Below are 24,002 nucleotides of genomic sequence, written 5' to 3'. Positions count from 1 at the left end.
GTATTAAAGGGGGGCTGACTAAAATGAATTATGGAGCTTCAAATTTTTTGCCTTTGTCCTATAGTAATTTTTTAAAATTGTAATTTAAGGTTAGGTAAAGGTTAGCTGTGAACCTGTTCTGAGAGAAATTACCTTGCTATAATGATAGTTTCCAGCAAATCTTACCTAATAATAGACAAACATGTAAATTGACCTTACCTCTGCTACGACCACAGCCAATCAGAAGTGAGTATGCAAATTAGCCCACCAAAGATTGTGGGCTAATTTGCATATACAGCCATGGATCAGCCAGGTGGGGCAGGATGCCTACTATGGGAAGTGGGGTAGGGGTGGGAGGGCGGAGGGAGCTGCAGGAATGGTGCTCTGGCTGGGAGCAAGGACTTGGTGGCTCTGGGCAGCTGGGAGTGGGGACTTGGTGGCTCTTGGGCAGCTGGGAGTGAAGCCAGGGGAAAGAAGGCCTACTCTTGCATGAATATCCTGCAATGGGCCTCTAGTATATTATAAATTAAGATTCTCAAATCACATGACTTATCAAATCAGTTTAAAGCACACAATGAGAAGAAAGGGAAGTGAGATGAACTAAGTTATTATACTTAGGATAGAATGCAAGCAGACTGGAAGAATCTAAGTACTTAAATCCTGTTTGTACAATATTAACATGTCCTTTTTCTTTCTCTGCCTCATGAATACCCGAGACTTGGTTTGAACTAGGGAATGCACACATGAAAAATGCCACAGGCCATGAAAACTGCTTACTCTATTGAAGAATTGCAGCAGCAAGTGTCCCTGACCACAGCTGAATAGTTAGTTACTGCAAGCTAATAGTTGGTTTTGCCGAAACTTCACGGATGCTAACAGAAGATATAAGACTCCCGGGTCAGAAACAAAGATCTTTCTTATAGCACAATTATGAGGTGACTTAGAGGGGTGCTATGAAACAGAATTATGTCCCTCCCTCCATTCATATGTTGAAATTCTAACCTCCATTGTGACTATATATGAAGATAGGGTCTTTAGGAGATAATTAAGGTTTTATAAGGTTGTGAGCTTGGCACCCTAATTCACTCAGACTGTTCTTTGTAAAAAGGGGAGGAAAGATCTCCCCCTCTCTCCATTAGAGGATACTGTGAGAAGGCAGAGATCTCTGAGCCAGGAAGAGGGTTCTCTCCAGGAACCAGATCTGCTAGCACCTTGGCCTTGGATTTCTCAGTTTCCAGGACTGTGAGAAATATATTTCTGTAGTTCAAGCCATCCAGTCTCTGCTATTTTGTATGCAGTCTGAGCAGACTGAGATAAGAGACCCAAGTAGATATTTTGTACCCTAGTGAGTTTATATCCCAGTTGAGCAGTGTCAATCTTCAAGAACCCTAAATGTGTACACCGGGCAGTCAAGTCTGGCCTTTGCTCCAAAAGGTGTCATTATCTTTATTACACTGGGCAATAAACAAACCTGCCCTTGGCTCTAAGGGAGACATTATCAGTCTCTTCCAAGGCTGTTCACTATAAAAACTTGCATTTTGTTTTTCTGTACTCTGTTATGCTTGAAGAACAAAAGCACATTTCTTGAAGATACACTCTTTATTTAGTTTAAATAGCTTACTCACCAGAGAAACTTCAATCATATTATATTTGCTACAAAGAGATAAGTAGTATAGCTACAGGCTAATATTATTCCAACTTGAAGCTTTGGTTGATATATTTAGGGAGGATTTTTGATAACAATCTGAGACTGAGATTGAATTCATAAGGTAAGAATTGGCATTGAGAAGAAAGAGAATGTTCATTGATTGTTTTTACAGTATATATTATAGAATAATCTAATATATTTAAAATTAGGCAGTTTTTATTAGTGGACTTATATCCAACTATTTGTTAAGGAGTAGAAAGCTCAACTTCAGAGAGTCAGTCTGTGAAATAATAGGCAAAAATACTTCATAACTTCATTTCAGTAACAATAGCATGTTACTGATATATGTTTTTGAGAAGTGATTAGGAATCTTTCCAATCAAAATAGAAAAATTATTGCCCAGCTGGTATAGCTCAGTGTTTGAGTGTTCACTTATGAACCAGGAGGTTACAGTTCAGTTCCCAGTCAGGGCACATGCCCAGTAGGGGGCGTGTAGGAGGCAGCCAATCAATGATTCTCTCTCATCATCAATGTTTCTATCTCTCCCTCTTCCTTTCTCTCTGAAATCAATGAAAGTATATTTTAAAAAATAAATTATCATTTATATTACTGTTTTTCCCATATCATACCCCATATCATACCTGTAAGGAAAATTTAAATATAGATATAAAATCAAAGTTAGGTATAAGTGTTAAATCATTTTGGGGAGAAATTAGCTAACTTAAGGAAATGTTTTAGCCTTTCTGTTATTTTAAAAATATAGATGAATACATAAATTTATGCATCTTTATCTTAACTTACCTTATTAATAAAATGAAAGAGTTTTGGTGTAATTATCATATCAAGGTATTTTTTTTTTAATTAGACAAAATTCTACTGGATAAAGGTAATAAAAACTTGCTAAGACATCAGACTATATCTTTTAGTAACATTTTTATTACTTCAAATATTGAAATTTTTCTCTGAAGAAAAAAGGTAACTCCTTTATCTCTTATGCTAAAATCAGATGTTCCTACTTTGCTTATGATAAAGTTGACTTTGTTACTTTGTTTTATTATGTTTATTTTTAAAAGGTACCTCCAAACCCATATATGTCTATTTTAATTTAGGTAGTTATCTAAGTTCAATCTACTCTTTTTCTGAAAATTTAGTATTTATCTTTTTACTTCATTTATTACTATGAAAAATAAAGTAAGATGCAGTCATGGTCCTTAATATTGTTCTTGAATATTCTTTTATGGTTTATTTTCGATTCTTGTCTTCTTAAAAAAAAAAGTAATCAGACCACAGATATAGTTTCTTACAAATAAACTAAATTAAAAATTAGTAGGATGATTAATAAATACCTTTTTTTCCTGCTTCTTCATGACCATATTTGGCTTTTGACTCATTATGATACATGTTAAATGTTCAATAAATTATTGCTTTTTATGCTACATCATTTATAATGCAAATTATTTTTAAGCTGAAGAATATTGAAAATAAAACAGGACCAACTAAAGATTTTGAATTATTTACAGGCCAAAGGCTTAAAGGTGCATTCCTCCAGCACAAATATTAAATTATGAAATAGGAATTTCAGTTTGCCATAAATCTGTCTGCCATAGCAGCTTAAAATAAAATAGTCTTGCCCATCTAAAGCAACATCAATTTGCCAGTCAGTGCTTCATGTATCAAAGAGCGTTCTGTGAAAATATCAATATCATTGGTTAATATAAATGAAATTAATTTTTAAAGCTGGGCTAAAGGTTGACATCTGAAAAATTGCATTACTTTGCAGAAGAGAAATTTCTGTCTTCTAGTGAAATTTCAGGTCATGAGGGCAAGTAATTTTCACAATCTTCAATGGGAGCCAGTGAAATATGAACTTCATTGTCACCTAGCCCCAAAGCGATAAGATAAAATGAGCTGATACATCATTTGCTGTGGTTTTATCATCTCCTTCAGTAATTGGAAGAGAAAACATAAGAGTGTATGTGTTTGTATGCTCCCCACTTGTCCCTCCCAGCTGCCCCATCATCCACACCCAGGCTAAAACCATTTTAGCCCAATCAATACAGAGGTCACATAGCATTTTATTTATATATTTTTTATTTTTCATAGTGACCAAACTGCCAAGTAGAACATTAGAGTAATGAATATGTTTAATTGAACTTGTCATCCATGAAAATACTAAGGAGAATACTGTACTGCATCATAATACTAGTAAACAGAAGGAGGAAATTTACTATAGAGATGAAAGAAATTACTCATTAATTTAAAAGTTAATTTTCTTTTGTATTTGTAACTTATGTATTTTTGTTAGCATTATTCTGTTTTTTTTTCAAAGTATGCTGATATATATTTAATAACAAAATTACCATGTTATATTTACATCATAGTAAACTGTATGTCATATATCATAGTAAACTATATGTCACTTTTACATTTAAAAAAGACCTTTTAGTTTTATTCTGATATTTGAAAACTTAAAACTAAAAGTCAAATGGTTGGTGATGAAATAAATCCTAAACCAAGTAGAATTTAATGTTTCTAGAAAAAATTATGTGCTTTGCTCTGACTCCAAGTTTCAGAGGAAATTGTATGCAACAAAAATCTAAAAGCTATGTTAATAATAGAGAGGTGTAACTTTCAACCATGAGCATAAAATTACTTTAAACTAGCTTGGTAAAATTATTATAAATAAAACATTTGCATATATATTTATTGGTGAGTTGATATTGAATGTTTTCTACATGGATTTTTATTTTAAATACTATTTTATTAACATAATTTTGTGACTAATTTATAATTATATTCTATAAAATGGAATATGATGGAATATGAATGTTTTCTAGACTTTCCTAGCAGCCGGTGATATTACTCAGTATATGGCATAATTAGTTTGTATTTTGTATATTAAATTTAAAACATTTTTCTTGATGTTAGATATATCCTTATTCTGGAAATGGTTTTGTTGCAAAAATTAAGTACTTAAATTTTGTTGATATATATTATCTGATTTTATTCCTGTTAGCAGATTGTTCAAAAGTCAATATGGAATTATCAGAAAGAGTAAAACCTCTGAAATATTGGCTAATATTTGGGACTAGGATATGTAGTGTAGCTTTAAACATTAAGAATAATATTATAAAAATATAAGACTCCTAAAATATTTTTAAGGTAAAGTATGTTATCACTTTTTAATATAATTCCCTTACAAAAAGAACTTTAACACATTTAAAATTTATTGGTGGTAGTTGTTTTTCTTTTCTTTTTTTAAAAAAAACCTTTTTCTTTTGTGAAACAAATATTACTTTATTTTCAGAGACTAATTTAACTCTACTTTTAAAAATGCCTGATATTCATGCATTTGGGCAATAAAGGCATGCTTCTATTTTTTGTTCTTTCATAAGGATGAGAAAATAGATGAAAGTTTTTATTTGGATACATTTATAAGCTTTGCAAACTGAATGGTTAATGGAAAAGTATTTAAAAAAATAAAAAAATAAATAAATGCTTTACTTTCAAGCCAGTAAATGCAACAGGGTGAAGAAATTTTCATATGTATTCATAGTATCCTATTTGAAGCGTAGAAGAAGGAAATGTGTGTATTAGTGGGAAGAAAGAACATATTTTTCAGGTATAAATTTTAAAGAAGATACGGTAGCTTTTTTCAATGTAAAGAAATAGTATATATGTGTGTTTGTACTATTTAAAATTTAATACTGTTCTTTCCTCTCTTATTCCCTCACCTCAACATTTAATTAATAAACCATCTTGTTGAAACAAATTATTAAAAAGTGAAAATTGAATTTTCTACTAATAATACTACTCCCAATATTTAAACAAAGTGGTAAACATTCAAAGAGTGTGCTGTGAGCTTAAGCTTTCAAGCTATTCTGGACTTGGGGTCATAACTGCAGAGCAATGGTAATGATATGGTTTCCATAGCAACTGATTCATTGGAGGGCTAGACCTCTGTCTAGGGTGCTGTCAGTGGATGTGGAGTTTGAGTGAACAGAAAGTCCCAAAGAAGGGTCTGCTTCTACCTAATCCAGTTTTAATTGAACCCTAGAGACTTTGAAGTGAAGCCTCGGACCAGGAATATACTATTCTGATAAGAAATAAACCTCTTCCTTAGCTAGGCCTCAGCTGCTTTTCAGTACTGACACCTTTTCCTAATGAATACTTTAAAATAATGTTATTGTATCAATTTCAGCTAGTAATTTCTGTTAGTTAAGAGAGCCTTTATTTCTATTTAAAACCCTCGCTATCTTTACAATAAGCATAGATATTAATATTTTTGAAGTCAGGGTAGTATGTGTGCGTGCGTGTGTGTGTGTGTGTGTGTGTGTAAATCTTCAGTTTTTGATGCCTTTGGCAATTTTCTTTCCTCCTATTTCTCTTTCTCAGAGTTTTAAAAAGTTAAACAGACCTGCTTATATTTAACTTTGGAAGCACATTGTCATATACTCAGTATGACACAATTTGTGAGATTTGAAAACAGTACAAAAATGCTGGATATTATTTACAATTATACATGTACTAATAGTATAAAAAATTACATGGGAACAATGCACCTCAAACCAAGGGTAGTGATTAGCTCTGACAAAAGAGGAAAATGGGATCCGGAAGGGTTATACAGGGGAATATCAACACTATCTGAAATGCTGTATTTCTTAAGTGTATGTAATAATGGGGCAAAATGTTGGGATTTTATAAGGTTGAGTATTGGGTACATGGGGCTCATGTCATTTTCCATAATTTTGAATAGGTTTGACATTTGGCAATAAAAACAATTTTTTTAGGAGCATGCCGCTTGCTGTATTTTAAGTAGATTTTTAAAAAACTATACTGCTTAATTCAGTGGTCAGTCGACAGAGCCGAATATCAACAGTACAACGATTGAAATATCTTTTGAGAGCCAAATTTTTTAAACTTAAACTTCTTCTAACGCCACTTCTTCAAAATAGACTCTCCCGGGCTGTGGTATTTTGTGGAAGAGCCACATTCAAAGGGCCAAAGAGCTGCATGTGGCTCACGAGTGCAGTTTGCCAACCACAGGCTTAATAAAATGGGATATAAATTGAATTTTTTGATTAATTGGAAAATGATTTTAATACATTGAAAACTGATATAATAATGCTTTCATATACTTATTTTAGTTAAAAATTGGAGTATCCTAAAGTATAATTAAAACTGTAGTTGTATGACCATGCTCTTGTAATGATTGACATCACCATCATGAGCAACAGGTCTTATTATAAAGCCCTATAGGTATAAAAGATGGACTTTTCAGATAAGTATGTGAAATTCTTTTGATTTTCCTCTTTTATCTTTAACCTAAGTGTAGAAAAAACAAATGTAGTTTATTATAATTTCTAATGAGTTGAGTTCTAATTTAACAAACATTTAAAACCCTTTTTTAGGGATGTGATAATATTCTATATAAGTAAATTCTGGACTTTGGGATTTGAAAACCTGGATGTATTCCAGACTCTGCCACTAACTTACCAAAGTGACTTTGTTTTAAGCATTGAACTTGTCTGGATTATAGTTTCCTTACTAGTAATTTTTGGATAGATGGGAGTATGTGTTACAGAACATATATTGGATTCTCTCCAATTTGATAAGTCTAGGATGAGAAACTCAAATGCCAGTGGAAGCTAGGGAGATAATAATATATGAGTGAAAGGGCGGAAACTGCAAAAATGGAGAGAGCATGCCAGTTTTCACCATGTGGCATATAATTCTATATTTGACAGAATTCTAGATTTGACAGATATTTCACTTTTTCCTGAGAAACAAAGAACAATCTGAATTTTATATCCATTTTCTCATGGACTTTCAACTACTTGAAATTCTGTTAAATATCATATGGCTCAAAGAAAAAGAATATGGGCCATATATGGAGGTTAGGCTACCTCATTCATTGATTTAATTATTCACAAACATCTATCTGGTGTCAGATAATGTTATAGGAAATGGAAATAGAGTGTATTCAGAGTCTCTGCTTTGGTAGAACTTAGATTGTAGGAAAAATTCTTGCTATTCATTACTTTTCTTCTCTTTGCTTATTCCATCTTTGTCCCTACAATGCAATGTAATAATAAAATTTTATTTTATTTTTACTTTTTTATAGTTTTTACTTTTGAGAGATATACTTAAATATTTAATTTGCTTTTATGGATTTTCACCAGGTTTTGATACCAAACACATCTCATTTTCTTTATTAATATTATGTGAAGTACTGTAGTAGAGAAATTCCACATCTGGTTTTTCTTCAACACCTTCATAGTTAAGTTTTTGAAATGAACTTTAAAAAAAAGAAAAGAAAACGTGAATAACAAAGCGACAAAGTGGCTTAGGACTAAAGACAGGATTACTTTTAGTTGGCAAAGCATTCTAAGCTACTGCATCTGTCACATGGGATGACAAGAATTGTAACAAGTTACTCTGACAACCATCTACTCCATAGAGAGATTATGCTGAGTTCATTTGCAGGTTTGTGTTTAGCCTGGCTGACAAAATGATACTTAACCTCTTATACAGTCAGTCTTTGTGTTTTTTGAATGAGTGACTGTTGCCTCAACAGTGACCTTAAAAGTGTGATTTTTAAAAAAAGTTATGCACTTCAATATATTTTTTAAAATACGTAAAAAGTAATTCTGGGTCCATTAAAATCACATTATATGTAACTGAGTTGTATATGTGATCTTTTCAGGTGTTCCTTCTTTTTAAAGTTTTACCTAAAATTTTCATGATATGACTCAAAAATCAGTCACTAAATAATGCAGTATACGTTTCCTGAAAAAAAATAAATGGTACAGCTTTAGGAAGCCCTCAAATGTATTTCTAAGTAGCTGTTTTATAATTTCACTCCATTTCCTTTCCATAAGTCACAATCTATATTTTTAATCTTCCAAATTATTTTAATAACTATATTCATTCAATTCTTAGAAATTATACTGTTTTTTACTTACTTGGGATTATTTTTTCCTCACTAGATCCTGGCATATACAGAAGGGCTTCATGGAAAATGGCTGTTCACAGAGATACGATCAATCTTTTCTCGTCGTTATCTTTTGCAAAACACAGCCCTGGAGATCTTTATGGCAAACAGAGGTAATATGTTACAAAAGTCTATTGTTACAAAGCTAACTTCCATCTCTTTGCATTTTGTTTTTTAATAGTATATCATGTTGTTTTCATTTTGATAATATTTTGCAGTCCAGCCCCTGCCCTGCTGACCTCTTTTTTGACCCACGTGCATCTTCATGGCTTTTACCCCCGTGGTCATTCTAAGAGTTTTTTGGTAGTAGTTTTACTTTGCTGGCCATATAAACAAATTAGTTCAAAGCTGTATAAACATGGGAAGTTTCTAAGCATTAATCACTTCTCAAATTTTGATCTCCTCAATATTGCTCTGATATTGGAGCTCCTTCTGGAAGGTGGCTTCATTTGGAGAGAGGAAAAGGTTATCAAATGATTCATACATTTATTTAATCTTTGGTCTAATCTATTGCCCTTTATAAAGGGATCATCAGAATATGGTACTGAACTGCTCTGGTTGATTTGTATTTCATCATTCTTGAAAGAACTAAAATTTAATTTGTGGGTTTAGAATGGAACTTGGTGAAATTCATTAAGACAAGAGACTCAAGGTCAACTTGACAAAGGTATCGTTCAGTGTGACAGAGGCATTTAAGGAAGAATATGTAAAACTTTAGTGCTTATTGCTCATACTTCTTGTACATAAGTAGGTTGAAGTTTTCTTGTTTTCACTTTCTGTAATCCATAAATTGTCAGTTTCAAAATCTACACCTAATAATATAGTCCACGTATACTTTTTCTTTTTTCCTATGTGAAATCATGTGTCTTTTGATAATATAGGTTTCTTTAGGTAAAGATGTCTTTCCCTTTCCTGTTTGGTCTCTTCCCCTGCACATACATCTTTTTCCTAGTGTAAACTCTGCATTCTTGCTGTCCCAAAGGGCTTTCAACCTTGTAATATTTATTGCTTTTTCATTCTCATTCATTTTGCTTCTTTGAAATTTCTTATGCATCCTTGCTTTTGTATGTGTATTTTTCTCTTGTCTTTCCTTCTTGATCTTGGTCATCTGCCATAGTCTATGATAGTTTTTGTTTTACATTTCCCCCTAGTATTCAGCATAATAATGGATACACAAGGAAGCATTACTAACAAAGCATGTTGTGTGTGTGTGTATGACAGATCTAAATGTTTTAGGTGTGTAGTGAATGATCATGTACTTTTTTACCTGAAACATGTTGGTAATTCCAATGTTTGAAACCTACACCAAATTGAAAAAAATTTTTGGCCATAAGTATTTTTTAGGCTAGGTGATTATTCACAGCTAATACATGTTTCTGATACTGAAATTAATATAATTGAAATTTAAAATTTAAAATAATATTTTAAAATTATTTCTTATGATTTTATGGCTTTGTTATTTTCATATTTTAAAAACACAAATTTACCAATGTCTGTAATAAATTAACATTTACATATTGAGTATGTTTACATATATTGATGTACATGTTTTGATATTCTTAAAATATGTACTTACTAAAATGGAAACACCACATGACTTCACTCATTTGTGGATAATAAAGAGCATTATAAACTGATGAACCAAAAGATAGATATAGAGACAGTATATCAACAAGTAGACTGTCAAATTACAGCGGGGAGGGGAGGAAGATCTGGGGGAGATAATAGATCAACCGAAGGACTTTTATACATGCATATAAGTACAACCAATGGACACAAAACTCTGGGGAGGGAGGGGATGTGTGGGAGGGAGGGAGGGAGGGGGGCAAAAAAAAAATCAATAAAATATAAAAAAAATAAATAAATAAAATAAAATAGAAATTATCAGAAAACATTTAAATTTTATTATTAACCATAGAGGAAATATTTTCCTTCAGGACACACATTATTCTGGATTATATGAACATATAAACTGTAAACATATGAACATTATAAAAAGAATATTTTTAAAACTGTTCATCCTTGGAAATAAATACAGCTGGTAATAGAGTAGCTGTGTTTGTAGTCCTCTTGATGTTAGATTGTTACCATATATAGTTAACATTGTAACCAGTATTTCTATAGGAATTCATACATATGTAGTTAACTTGCCAAAATTCAGTTTTGTAAATTAAACTTGTAGCTAGATAATCTCAGCTTCATGTCACAGTAACGCAACAACAGGTGATATAATCTGAAAGCATTTAGGAAGGAGCTGTCTAAGGTATGAGTTTCTAAGTGAAATGAATATTACCTCTGATATATTAATATTAAAACTTAAATGTACCATGATAAAATTAATATGCCAAGAATTGCATTTAATAAATATCTGGATTAAGAGCATATATTTTATCAGACCAAAAAGTCTACATACTAGAAAGGAAATCATTCAATGTTCTAATTTTTGAAAATTATTTTCCATAGTTGCTGTAATGTTCAACTTCCCAGACCCTGCAACAGTAAAGAAAGTGGTTAACTACTTACCTCGTGTTGGTGTTGGAACATGTTTTGGATTGCCTCAAACCAGGTACTGTTTTATATGAGAAAAATGTGGAAAATAATCTGTATTATTATGTGTCCTTGTTTTGAAATGCATGAGCTTGTGTTTCATAGTGAATGATGATTATTAGTATACTAGGGGCCCAGTACACGAAATTCGTGCACATTAAAAGGGAATTAATTGGAGCAAATACTTTAATATTGCTCTTTGCCCTTTCTCTATAATAGAAGTGTCAGAGATGAAAGTAAATTCATAAAATGTAAATGAAAATCTTGCTCCTGTCAGTCTGGGGCACACTGTGGGACCCAGAATCAAGTCCCCGCCAACCCACGCACTCCTTGAAATCGCATGAGACCCAGATCTGGTTGGCCCCAACCCCATTGGGCGAGATCCAGACCTGGCCGGCCCCACCCTTGTCAAGCCCCACTGGGCAGGGTGCGAAACCTCAGGTCTCCTGGCCCAGCGCCAGGTGGAGGGCTCAACTTCAGGTCCCCTGTCAAGCCCAGCTGGGTGCGGGGCGCAGCCTCAGGTATCCCATCAAGCTCCGGAGGGTGTGGGGTACAGCCTCAGGTCCCTGGCCTGGGGCAAATGGTACAGCTTGGGGTCTCCCATCAAGCCCTGCCAGATAGGAGGTGTGGCCTGAGGTCCCCAGCCTGGCACCAGGGCGGGGGACGCGTCTTGAGGTCCCCCATCAAGCCCTGCCAGGCAGAGGGTACAACCTGAGGTACAGGGGCAGGGGACATGGCCTGAGGTCCCCCAGCCTGGCGCCAGGGCAAGGGGTGTGGCTTGAGGTACCCCGTCAAGCCCCACCAGGTGGTGGTGGGGGGCTCAGCCTGAGGTTCCCTGTCAAGCCCTGGTGAGCAGGGGGCACAACCTCAGGTCTCCAACCCCAGCCAGGTGCCACGCAGCCCCAATTCCCTGATAATCACTTGTTATGGGAACCCCACCTCCGCTGTGGGCGCAGCCATCTTGTGATAGCATGAGGGTTAATTTGCATATTACCTCTTTATTATATAGGATTGTTTTATTTTGATCCAACTAAACTTTTGTCTGAAGAAACTAAAAAAAGGGGAGCAAATATAATATAAACCAAAGTGAGCTAAAAAAAAAAAAAAGCATGAACATCAATGAAAAATAAAAACAATAAAGAAATATTAATGTAATGAAAAGTTCTGTAAAGATTAATAAACAAAAATATAAAACTTATAAAGAGAAAGAAAATATTAATTACACAATATCAAGAATGAGAGACTATCACTATTGTCTTCTCTGATAGTAGGTACTGATTCATCATCAATACAATTTTGTTAATAAATTGAAAAGTGTGAAGAGTGAACCAGTGGGATTTTTCTGTTGATTGCTTGAAACATATTAGATGTAGAAATTTAGTTTACTTTTAGCATACCTAATTTTTTATTGATTTGAGTTGTTTTTTATTAGTGTTTTTTCAAAAAAAATTTTTTTTACAGTAATACCTTCTTATAAATGTACTTGAAATAGAATGAATAAACAACAGTCAGGTTGTTAGTCCTCCTGAGGCCGTATGATTGTTCAAGGTGAAGCCCCCACGTTCCTCTTGGCAGTGTTCCCCACCAAGTCTGCCACTCCAAGGGCTGCTTGACTGTCTGTATGACTGAGAACTTACTTTCCTCAGAGCAAGTGAACCGAGGGAAAGCAAGAAAGTTGCCCAGTTTCTTCTCTATGACCTACCCTTGATAGTACTGTGCCCACATTTTTGCTACATTTTATTTGCTGCAAGTGAGTCATTAAATACAGCTCATGTGCCCTAGCCAGTGTGACTCAGTGGTTAGAGTGTTGGCCATGCACCAATGGGTCTTGGGTTTGACTCCCAGTCAAGGGCACCTATGGGGGCCAACCAATCAATGTGTGTGTCTCTTTTTCTCTCTCTTTCTCTTTCTCTTTCTCTTTCTCTTTCTCTTCTCCTCCTCCTTTTCTTATCCACTCCCTCTGCTTTCCCTTTTCACTCTACAATCATTGGACAAAAATATCCTCAGGTGAGGATTAACAACAACAACAAAAATACAGCCCAGGCTCTAGGGAAGAGGAATCAAACTTCATCTCTTAAAGAAGTATCATCAAAGAATTTGTGGACATGCTTTAAAACTAATAATGATCACAGCTTTTAGGTAAACAGGGCACATAAAGAGGCCCCTCTGTGTTATAAACAATAGTTGCTTTACAATGCCAATTAGGGTTTTGATTAGATAATTTTATAATGTAACTAGATGCCTGATGCACAAAATTTCTGCAAGAGTAGGCCTTCTTCCCCCAGCTGCCAGCACTGTCTTTGCTCTGGCACCAGAAACCCAGGCTTCCCTCGCAGAGGGAGGCCCCGCCTACCAGCCACAGTCTGCCTGGGCCTTCCACGTTGGGGCAATCATGGAGGGGCCCCCCCCCCCCATTGATCGCCTTGCCAGCCAGTGGCCTGGGCCTCCCTCTGCAGGGCGGTCATGGGAGAATGGCTGGGCCCCCAACCAATCCCCATCACAACGGCCTTGGCTGGCCTGGTGCCAGTGGCTGTCATAGCATGGTCCAGAATGGTCATCCAGATGGTTATTCCGCTGTTCGGCCCTTACATTGATTTGCATATTACACTTTTATTATATAGTTTGGGGAATTTAAGGATTCAGAGGGAAGCAACTCAGAATTGTATGGATTTTCTTATCTTAATAATAAAAGATTTACTTTTTCTACTGTAAAAAGGTTTTATTTATTACCTAGTAATGTGTTATCATACTTGGGAATTTTAGTAATATTTTCCTACAGTTAAAGCTAAAAGTCTTAACTCAATAAATCAATCACTTAGATTTTCAACACTTACCATGTATATTTTATATTTATACAATGGAATACTGTTTAGCAACCAGAATAGATGAACTATAATACTAATACATGCCAGCACAATGATGAACCTCAAAAACATTTGTGGTTAGTGAAAGGTGATGCAAAAGACAACGTGATTCTTTAATTCTACTGACCTGAAATGTCCAGAAAAAGGCAAGTTTATAGACAAAAAGCAAATTGATAGTTGCCTAGACCTGGGGATAGGAATGATGAGTAACTATAAACAGGCCCAAGGCAAGTTTTTGTGGTGATGAAATGTTCTCAAGTGCACTGTGGTGACAGTTGCACAATTGTAGAAATGCAATTTTAAAAAATAATTGAATAGTACACTTAATAATGGGTAAATTTTATGGTATGTAAATAATACCTTTGTAAATAAACTTTTTAAAAAAATAGCTACCTTGTCCTGAGTTATAGAAGAACGATTACAACATATTTACTGAAATGCTATGCCCCAAATGGAATAATTAATCCTGCTACTGATTTCCCAGTGCTGCTTATTACTGATTGGTTGTATCCATCGTTATTTACATTGCATCAGAAAAACAGAAAACTTCATCTTCTATTAAGATGTTTAAAAAATAAGTTTTTTTAAACCTCTATTCTACCCTTGAATAGACCACTATAGAGTTTACCATCCCCTTTTCCATGTTACATAGGGTATGCAAACATAATATTTAGCTCTATGAGACAAATGTGTATCTTTATATAATGACTATAAAAATATTAATACAATTTTATATGTATTTTTAGTTACTATAATTCCTTTTATATCAGTAAAACAGTGAATTATTAATCATCCTATTATTAATCAACCTATGGAGCCTAGATTATAATGGCATTGAAATGAAAGCTTACAGTAATGAATAGAACATGTATAATAGACTTGTGGCTAGTCCACATCATTTGTTTAACCATTAATTGTAGATGGAAACATCTCTAGTACTCATTAGTACAACATAAATAGAACTTTTCAGAATATACAGGTATCATTTTGAATAAGCAAAGATATTCATGATTTATTATTGTGGTATAATCTTAAGTTCAAATTGATTCTACATCAGTTTCTTTTTTTTTTTTTACAGGCGAATCTCATTAGCTAGTCCACGTCAACTTTTTAAAGCTTCTAATATGACTCAGCGATGGCAGCACAGAGAGATTTCAAACTTCGAGTACTTGATGTTTCTCAACACAATAGCAGGTACCTAAGCTCACATGTTGACTTATTTCAAAGAGTAAACTGTTTATTGTGACATGATTAGATTACTTTGGTTACTGATGCATATATAGCTTATTTTTATTTTTATTTTTACTAAATAAATATACCTTATCAAAAGTAATTTTGAAAATAAATTTTTCGTATATGAACAGTTGGCTACTTGAGAAAAATAAAAAATGGGTATATACAGTCTTTTCCAAAAATATAAAATAACAATTTACAACTAACTATTCAATATAGTAAGCATGGACTCACTATGGAATAGAAGGAATGAATAACCATAAATCCTAAGAATCTTTTAACAACTTTATAAATGTATTATGTGTTGAGTCAATGAAACACAACATAGAAAAAAGAAAACTGTGGTTAAATATTAAATAAAGCAATATTATGACCAACATATTAAAATATAAAGATTAAATGTCCTGTACAAGATTTATAATCATATAATATTACTAAAGATTACCTATTGAAACTGTTCACTTTTAAAGACTAAAGAATAGAAATGTGTCATTGCTTTTTATTTGTGATGATTTGTATAAAGAAATGTCTCAAAGAATGTAATTATGAGACACTTGAGATTTAGGTCAAGAAAATGACAGAGTTTATATTTGAGGCACAAAGGAGATAAGAGCATAAGGCATGTTGCTTATTCTCACAGAAGTTATTTTAAGTAAAAGTGGGAGCATTTACATGATTCTAGAGCAAAGGGTTTTAGAATCAATAAAAATTACAAAATAGCCCTGGCCAGGTGGTTCTTTTAGTTTGAAGCATCACCAAAAGGTTTCGGGTTCAATTCCTGGTCAGGGCACATGCCAAGGGTGTAGGTTGGATCCCTGGGCACTATGTTAGGCAACCAATAGATATTTCTCTCACATATGTGTTTCTCTCTCTCTCTCTACCTCTCTCGTCTCGTCTCGTCTCGTCTCGTCTCTTCTCTTCTCTTCTCTTCTCTTCTCTTCCCTTCCCTTCCCTTCCCTTCCCTTCCCTTCCCTTCCCTTCCCTTCCCTTCCCTTCCCTTCCCTTCCCTTCCCTTCTCTTCTCTTCTCTCTTCTCCTCCCCTGCTTCCTTCCTCTCTCTCTCAAATCAATAAAAATATAGTCTTCCAATTGGTAGGAGTAAGGGAAAAAATCAGAAAAAATTTCATGTTTGAGTGAGGATAGATATTACTTTAATTAACAGAGGTGATAGTTGGGAGAGAAGTTATTTAATGTAAAACTGATGGCATAAGCCAAAAAAAGATAACTGGAAAATTATGAAGTAAAGCTAAAGAACAATTAATGGTATAGTTATATGCACACACAGACAAGTTATTTATTATATGTAAAGTAGGCCCCCCCCATTCATGTGGCAATCATTCAAAGACACCCCCATAGATGCCTGAAACCATGAATACTACCAACCCTATTTATACTATATATTTTCTCTATATACTTACACTTTATAGTTTCTGATTGTCAACATTACTATTCTTGTGCTTTTAAACCATTATTACGTAAAATAAGTGTTACCTGAATGCAAACTCTGAGACACTCCACACTCAATCTGATAACCAATAACCGAGATGGCTGCTGAGTGAGTAAGGGGTGTGATGTTCCAGTTTAATGTGCTGGACAAAGGATGGTTCATGTTCAGGTAGACAAAGCAGGATGGTGGGAGATTTTATCACACTATTCAGAATGGCGTGCAAGTTAAAACTTATGAATTGTTTATTTCTAGAATTTTTCATTTAATATATTTGGCTCACAGTTCACTGAGAGTAACTGAAAATGTAGAAAAGAAACCGTGGATAAAGGGGCCTACTGTATATGTGTGTGTGTGTGTGTGTGTGTGTGTGTGTGTGTGTGTATGTATGTATGTGTGTGTGCGCGCGTGCGCACATAAAAAGTATATATTCCTAAAGGTATAATGAGAAAACTAGAAAGGTTGTATGGAATTGACTTACTGTCAATTTGATGAGCTAGCAATCAATTCATTGGGAAATTTGTGAAAGTTTTTGAACAAATGAATGATAATAGAACTGTGTGAAAAGGTAGCTTGGAGGCAGAATGAAGGATAAATTGGAGTGGAGAGAGAGGCTAGGCAGAATCAAATTTAGGAAGCAATTATATGTAAAAAGAAATGAGGGCCTGCATTAGAGAGATGACAGTGGCAATTAAAACACAACATTAAATAACAAGAATTTACAAGGTACAAACTGTTTGACATCAACTAGCTGTCATTGCTTGTTGTCAGTTTGGAGGAGGTATGGGAGAATACGGCAGCACTCGGGAGTGAGGGGCAGTAACACTGGCGATGGCGTTCAGCATGTTCAGGGGATCATTGGTTTTGAAAGCTGTCACAGAAATTTCAGAGCAATTTTGTGCAACTCCTTCATTTTACAGATGACTAATGAATGCCCACAGGGCTCAAATCACTTAAACTTGGTTGATTAGTTGGTCTGTTGGTTAATTAATGGCAGAGAAATGAACCTAGTTTTGAAAAGCTCTGTAAGAATTGCAAATTATTATTTTTAAAATTTTAATGAAGAATATTTTATTTGGTGCAGGCTTTCAAGTAACAAAAAATAGTCAATAGTTTATGAGGACATAATCATGGGGGCCAGAGTATCTGTATTTGAATATAGTTTGACCATTACTAGTTACTACATCATTTTGGATAGATAAACCTTTTGTGCCTCAGTTTTTTCACATGTAAAATGGGGATGATGCCAATTTCATAGGGGTATTGTGGGGATTAAATGAAATAATGTATGGATAACACAGCACTATCTGGCACTCCAAAAAGTTATTTTTACAAAATTAGACTGTTGAATCTTCTCATCATTTTATTTTATTATTTTAGATTGAGTGTCTGTTTTTTCTCTCCCAGGACGGAGTTACAATGACTTAAATCAGTATCCAGTGTTTCCCTGGGTCATCACTAATTATGAATCAGAAGAATTGGATCTTACCTTGCCAAGTAACTTCAGAGATTTATCTAAGGTAATTTCTCAGTAATTATCTGAAATATAAATGTCTTCCATTTAAAAATATATTTGATTATGTTTAATTTTCAGACTACTTTTTAAAACCTTTTAATAATTATAACTTTAGTATATTTATCTTTTAAACATATGTTAGTATTCTCCAGTTTAAAATAGAAAACTTTAATATACAGAAAAACTTGATACCAATTAAAAATGTTAACTGATATATATTTTTCCATATACATTCAAAAAGACATTATTCTCAGATAGCATCTTCTTCTCAGTGTGTTAGTATTGTGTAAAATGAAGAAAGTCATGGAAACTTCTCATCAGTCTTCTTATAAAAGGACAAGTAGCCCTTCACTGCTGCAACTCTCCTCACCAACCTCCCTGCTACCTTTTTCTCTTCTCCCACCTATGCCTTGTTCCAATGGATTCTTTTTATGTCTAATATTGAATTATATAACCCCAGTCCTTAAACTTTTCTTCACTTATTGGAAGCTGAACAAATATTTCCCAAGTTAGAGCTTTGCTTTCTCTGCCTTCACTGTTCATCTCCCCGCTTTGTGAGCAGCTGACTGGCTCCGCTTTTAGATTACCTCCTCATAGAGACAAGTGCTGACCGCCTTCCTTCCCTGATAGTCTGCTCTGTTTCTTTCCAAGCACGAAAACATCCTACATTTTACATATATTTCTACCTATTTTTATTGGTTATCTCTCTCACTAAGCTTTATAATGATTGAGTTCTTGTACATAATTATTTCTTTCATGCCTAGCACAGGGCCTGCCATTCAACACGTGTTAAGTGAATTAAACACATATGGCATTTCCCCCAGTTATAAAATATTAATATTAAATGTATTTGATTTTTTAATATGCTTAGTTAAGTTATCCATTCTGAGAAAGGTAAGTATCACATAATCTCACTCATATGTGAAATCAAATGAACCAAATAAACTGATGAACAAAATTGAGAACTTTATTAGTTTGACGTGTGTAGTGAGCCATGAAATAGGTCAGTAGTAAACACTGGACAACTCTTTAATTCTTGGGCAATTATAGCCTAGTCTCTTTATTATTTGAATTTCATGTACAGAAAAGTAAAATCTCATTTTCTGTTAATTTGTTAAGATGTAAATGTGCTTCACAAAATAAATCACATTTCAATAAATAACCTTTCCAGGGTTTTAGGATAATTACTCCCCCCCTCCCCCCTTCTTTTCCTGTTTCTTAACTGAGTCCTTCAGTTTGAACGTCTATTTAAACACATAGCTTATTAAGACTTTCTTGTGCTGTAGAGGATTTTTTTTTTTTTTTTTTTTTTTGCTCCTCAAGATGCAGTGTGTAGTGAGATGGATTGTCGATAGGGTGCATGTTTCTGTCTCGATGGAACAGTTACTAATGGTGACAAGTGGGAGACTGTTTGTATGTCTCCGCGGAGGCTGTATTTCTGTCATGTGCCACCATTGTCCCTGAGCAAGAGTTCCCGCAGCTCATTGCCTCCTCACACCACTGTTCTTGCTGACTGCCTCCTTTCCCTGACCTCATCTTTGTTCTCCCCCGCTAGAACTCTTTCCTGGCCCGAGAAAGGCACGCATTTATTTTTAAATGTAGGTTTTATGATGTTTTCAGTATGAGAATTCATAGAAATGGTATCAACAGAATGCTGTTATAGGTTACCTGCCAGCTAAACAGGATTCTTTATTAAAATTGAATTTTATTTGTATATTAATATTAAAGCTGTTTCTAAGTAACCTGCCAAATACTTTCGTTGGGTGGGTAAAAGACTGTTTTAGGTATAACTTACCTTCTGTGTGTGATAAATGAGGAGAGGGCCCAGTTCAAAATCAAAACAGGAGTTGCTTTCATTAGTCTCTATCCATGTATTTCATAGACACTATAGAAACATAACAATATAATTTTTGTGATTTAGTGCCTTACATTTTATCTATTTTTATATTATAAGATTTTGTGATATATTTGTATTTTGGGCTGAGGAAGTAGTATTTATACAGAGTGCTTACACAAGAACTGAAGGGTACACAGTTGGAGAGCAAACAGTAGTGTATAATAATTAGAAGGGCTGGGAGGAAGGGGGGAGCTTTAACGGCCACTTACAGGTAACATCCCTTTCCTACAAGGCAACAGTAGCTCAAATGTTACATTCATTCCAGTTCTTGAAAGTGGAATTCCACTAGTAGTTATTGTTTCCATTTATATATTGATGGAAATAGTGAGTTTGGAATTAATGACATTAAATTTAGTGAAATAAGCTTATCAGATACTTGAAAATTGTAATTTACACATATGGAATCCTGGTAATTATTTATAAGAATATTTCACTCCTGTTGATGTTAGTCTGCCATAATGTGTACAGTATGATTTCATTTTCCAATATATTCTTATAAACATATTTTCAGGGATACATCTCATATGTGAAATGAGCTATATCTCCGTGAATACTGACTATAATATAATTGTATTAAAATTGTCCCATAGTATACCTTTAACAACCATTACTATTTGTTTAAATAAACTTGCAAAACTGAAGAAACATTGTGTGTAAAGCTTAATTTAAAACAAACAGTACTTATCCCTATTCTTGAATAGATAATATAGCCTGACTAGCTTGGAAAAGTATTGAATTACTTATGCATATTTATGTCCCTTTAATTTCCCCAAAGCTGGTTTTCAGAGGGGTTTTTGATACACGGCTACAATTTTATTTGGCAGTCTCTTCCATATTGCACAGGGAATTTTATTTCTCAAGCTGAATTAATGTAAGCAACATGCTTTCCTCTGTATTATTTTTTCCGATAATTTTTTTTTTTGAGGAAAGAAAAGTCTGAATAGAACAATGTAAAATATTTTTCTTCAAGTCACAAAATTTTATTTTATGTACAATTGTAATAATTGCAAGTTAGTATTGTCAGTCTTCTAGGAAATCAGATCTATTTTAGTCTGAAAAAAATCTGATGAAAATTAAATATTTTCTTGTATTGAGAAAGTCCTCCTTTAACATAACGGTTTAATTTATTCTTTCACAGCTGGCATAAGTAGAGTTCGATTTTGAGGTTGATTTTTTTTTTTTTTTTTTTTTTTTTTTTTTTTTTTTTTTTTGCCTCCACTTTCCCATCATGAGTCTAAAATTCTTCTGATGAGAAGACAGATCTAACCATGCATAGACTTCGGAGTGACATTAATTTATATTTTATAAATATATATTGATTTTTTATATTTTGACAACCTCCTTGACAGAAATAAGAAGCAACATTCTCTTTTTGTCCTTTACAAGAAATTATAATTAGGGTCGGAATATATTTACAAAATGTCAGACCATAAAAACAGATTATGATGGCTGAGTGTCTCAGTACTAGGGCTTCCTTTGTACATGAGGAATCTTTTCTTGCTACTGTGATTTACTGTTTTTCCTTAGTAGCAGAGGGGTTGTATAAGCCAATTTTCTAAGAGAGGAGAAACTAAGAGAGTCTGAGGCAATAATTTCTCTTCTCATCTATCCACATTGTTATTTGGGAATATTAAGTATGTACTGTAATTTGGATGCATATTCTATAAAATAAGTATGTTCTTAGATTGAAATGCATTTGATAACCATTCACTTGCAAATAAAGACTCGCTATGGAATTCAGGAGCTAGAAACATCCCATGTCATTGTTAACTCATATTTACTAAGGACTTACTATATGTCAGGCTGTTATCTAAGTTGATTACATGTGTTAACTCTTAATCCTCACAAAGACCTTTTAAGATAGGTGGCACTATTAATTGCCTTTTACAGAGACAGAAACTGAGGCACTGTAAGGTTCTACTATTTCTACACGGTTTCAAGCGAGTGGGTAGAATCAGAATTTAAACACCAAGCTAGTGTTTTTCAAACTGCAGTTGAAAGCTAGCATTTTTTTTAAATGATTAGAATAGTGTGGTATTATATAAGAAAAAAAGAAGTATCAATGTGCATCCTCTATGAATCTTCTGCTTATGGTGTGTGTATGTATACTTAGTTTGCATTGGGTTAGGATTTAAAGCAGAGATAGGTCCTTAGCTGGTATTTGCTCAGTGGTTAGAGCTTTGGCCTACAGACTGAAGGGTCCTGGGTTTAATTCCAGTCAAGAGCACATACCTTGGTTGGGGGCTTGATCCCCAGTAGGGGCATGCAGAAGGCAGCCAATCAATGGTTCTCCCTCATCATTGATGTTTTTATCTCTTTCTCCCCTCCTCTCTGAAATCAATAAAAATATTTAAGTAAGTAGAAAATAAATAAATAAATAAATAAAACAGGGGTAGGGAAAGTCTAGCCTTTGGACCCTATAAGGTCCAAGAAAAACATGTGGTCTGGCCCTTCCAAGGCACTAGGGGTGAGTTAAGTAAATGTTTGACCACAATAGCAGGCTAATTTTTTTTTGTATGGCCCGCAAATGATGTTATAATATCCAAATGGCCCTTGGCAGAAAAAAATGCCCCCCCTCTCTGAAGTTTGAGAAACAAATTGCTATGCTGCCTCCTACTTTTGACATCAATGGCTGACTCTGTTTTCATGTTATTTTATCAAGTAGCCTTTCACCTCTATTGGTGAAATACATGGTAATTACAACCTACATTCTGTCTCTTGAAAAGGAAAGCTTTCCCGCCGAAACTGGTTTGGCTCAGTGGATAGAGTGTCGGCCTGCAGACTGAAGGGTCCCGGGTTGATTCCGGTCAAGGGCATGTACATTGGTTGTGGGCACATCCCCAGTGAGGAGTGTGCGAGAGGCAGCTGGTCGATGTTTCTCTCTCATGTTTCTCTCTCATCGACGTTTCTAGCTATCTATCCCTCTCCCTTCCTCTCTGTGGAAAATCAATAAAATATATATTAAAAAGAAAGAAAGAAAGAAAGAAAGAAAGAAAGAGAGAGAGAGAGAGAGAGAGAGAGAGAGAGAGAGAGAGAGAGAGAGAAAGAGAGAAAGAGAGAAAGAAAGAGAGAGAAAGAAAGAAAGAAAGAAAGAAAGAAAGAAAGAGAGAGAGAGAGAGAGAGAGAGAGAGAGAGAGAGAGAGAGAAGGAAAGCTTTCCCGAATTGCCCACTCTTGGGATGTTTGTTCCAGGTGATGCTCCAAGCTGTTTTGACTTCACCTGTTTTATGGAAAAGCTTATTGTTTGGTTAAAACTAGAGAATCCCCGATGTTACTACTCAATTATTGCTTCTGTGTATGTTTTTCATTTATTGGTGTGTGTTTTTAAGGAGTACTATTGCTTACCAGGGATTCTCAGTTTCTGGAGATTTGAAAGAATAAAGTCAGGTAGTTACTACTGTACTAAATATTGAAATAGTAAACCAAAAATTTGGGGAGAAAACAAAGACTGTTCAAAGTATAAGCAAGCATTTTATTTTTAATAATCAGTTTTTACATTTTAAAATGAAGGAAAACACTGAAAGAGATTGAGATCAAAAAGAGGGAAAAGAAAAACCATCCATTTTTCATCTTTGGAGGACAAGCATAACATGAGTTATTTGGTTCAGAGGCAGAAACATGAAAAGTCAACATTAGGGGAAGATGATCCTGTGCAGTGTTCTCCTGACTCCTGTTTTGCAATGTGGGAATCTGAGGAAAGTTTTCTATCATCAGATCTTCAAACTGAATGTTAAATTTTGATCCACGCCCCAATAAGTCATAGTTTCTTCTTTTTTAACCTATGTCACAATGCTTTACCATTCACACTCGGTTAAAATGGCAGCTTCCGTTGTCCTAATCTGGATCAAAATGTTTCTGAAGAGTAAATTGTTAGATAACTGA

The 24,002-nt window shown here is 34.3% G+C and overlaps 1 protein-coding gene across 6 annotated transcripts in view; it reads left to right on the top strand.

Annotated features, from left to right (window-relative positions):
• The window catches only part of LRBA (LPS responsive beige-like anchor protein), a 518,726-nt gene that overhangs the window by 342,127 nt on the left and 152,597 nt on the right, over positions 1-24,002 (top strand). For all 6 annotated transcript variants that reach the window (XM_036424850.2, XM_036424848.2, XM_036424851.2 and 3 more), the window contains 4 exons: positions 8,617-8,734; positions 11,085-11,187; positions 15,111-15,226; positions 18,116-18,228. In XM_036424850.2, coding sequence (XP_036280743.1) covers positions 8,617-8,734; positions 11,085-11,187; positions 15,111-15,226; positions 18,116-18,228 — 450 coding nt within the window. The remainder of the gene's footprint in view (positions 1-8,616; positions 8,735-11,084; positions 11,188-15,110; positions 15,227-18,115; positions 18,229-24,002) is intronic.

This window comes from Pipistrellus kuhlii, unplaced genomic scaffold (assembly GCF_014108245.1).
Source record: "Pipistrellus kuhlii isolate mPipKuh1 unplaced genomic scaffold, mPipKuh1.p scaffold_m20_p_8, whole genome shotgun sequence".
Lineage (NCBI taxonomy): Eukaryota > Metazoa > Chordata > Mammalia > Chiroptera > Vespertilionidae > Pipistrellus > Pipistrellus kuhlii.
This window is presented reverse-complemented; position numbering and strand designations above follow the sequence as displayed.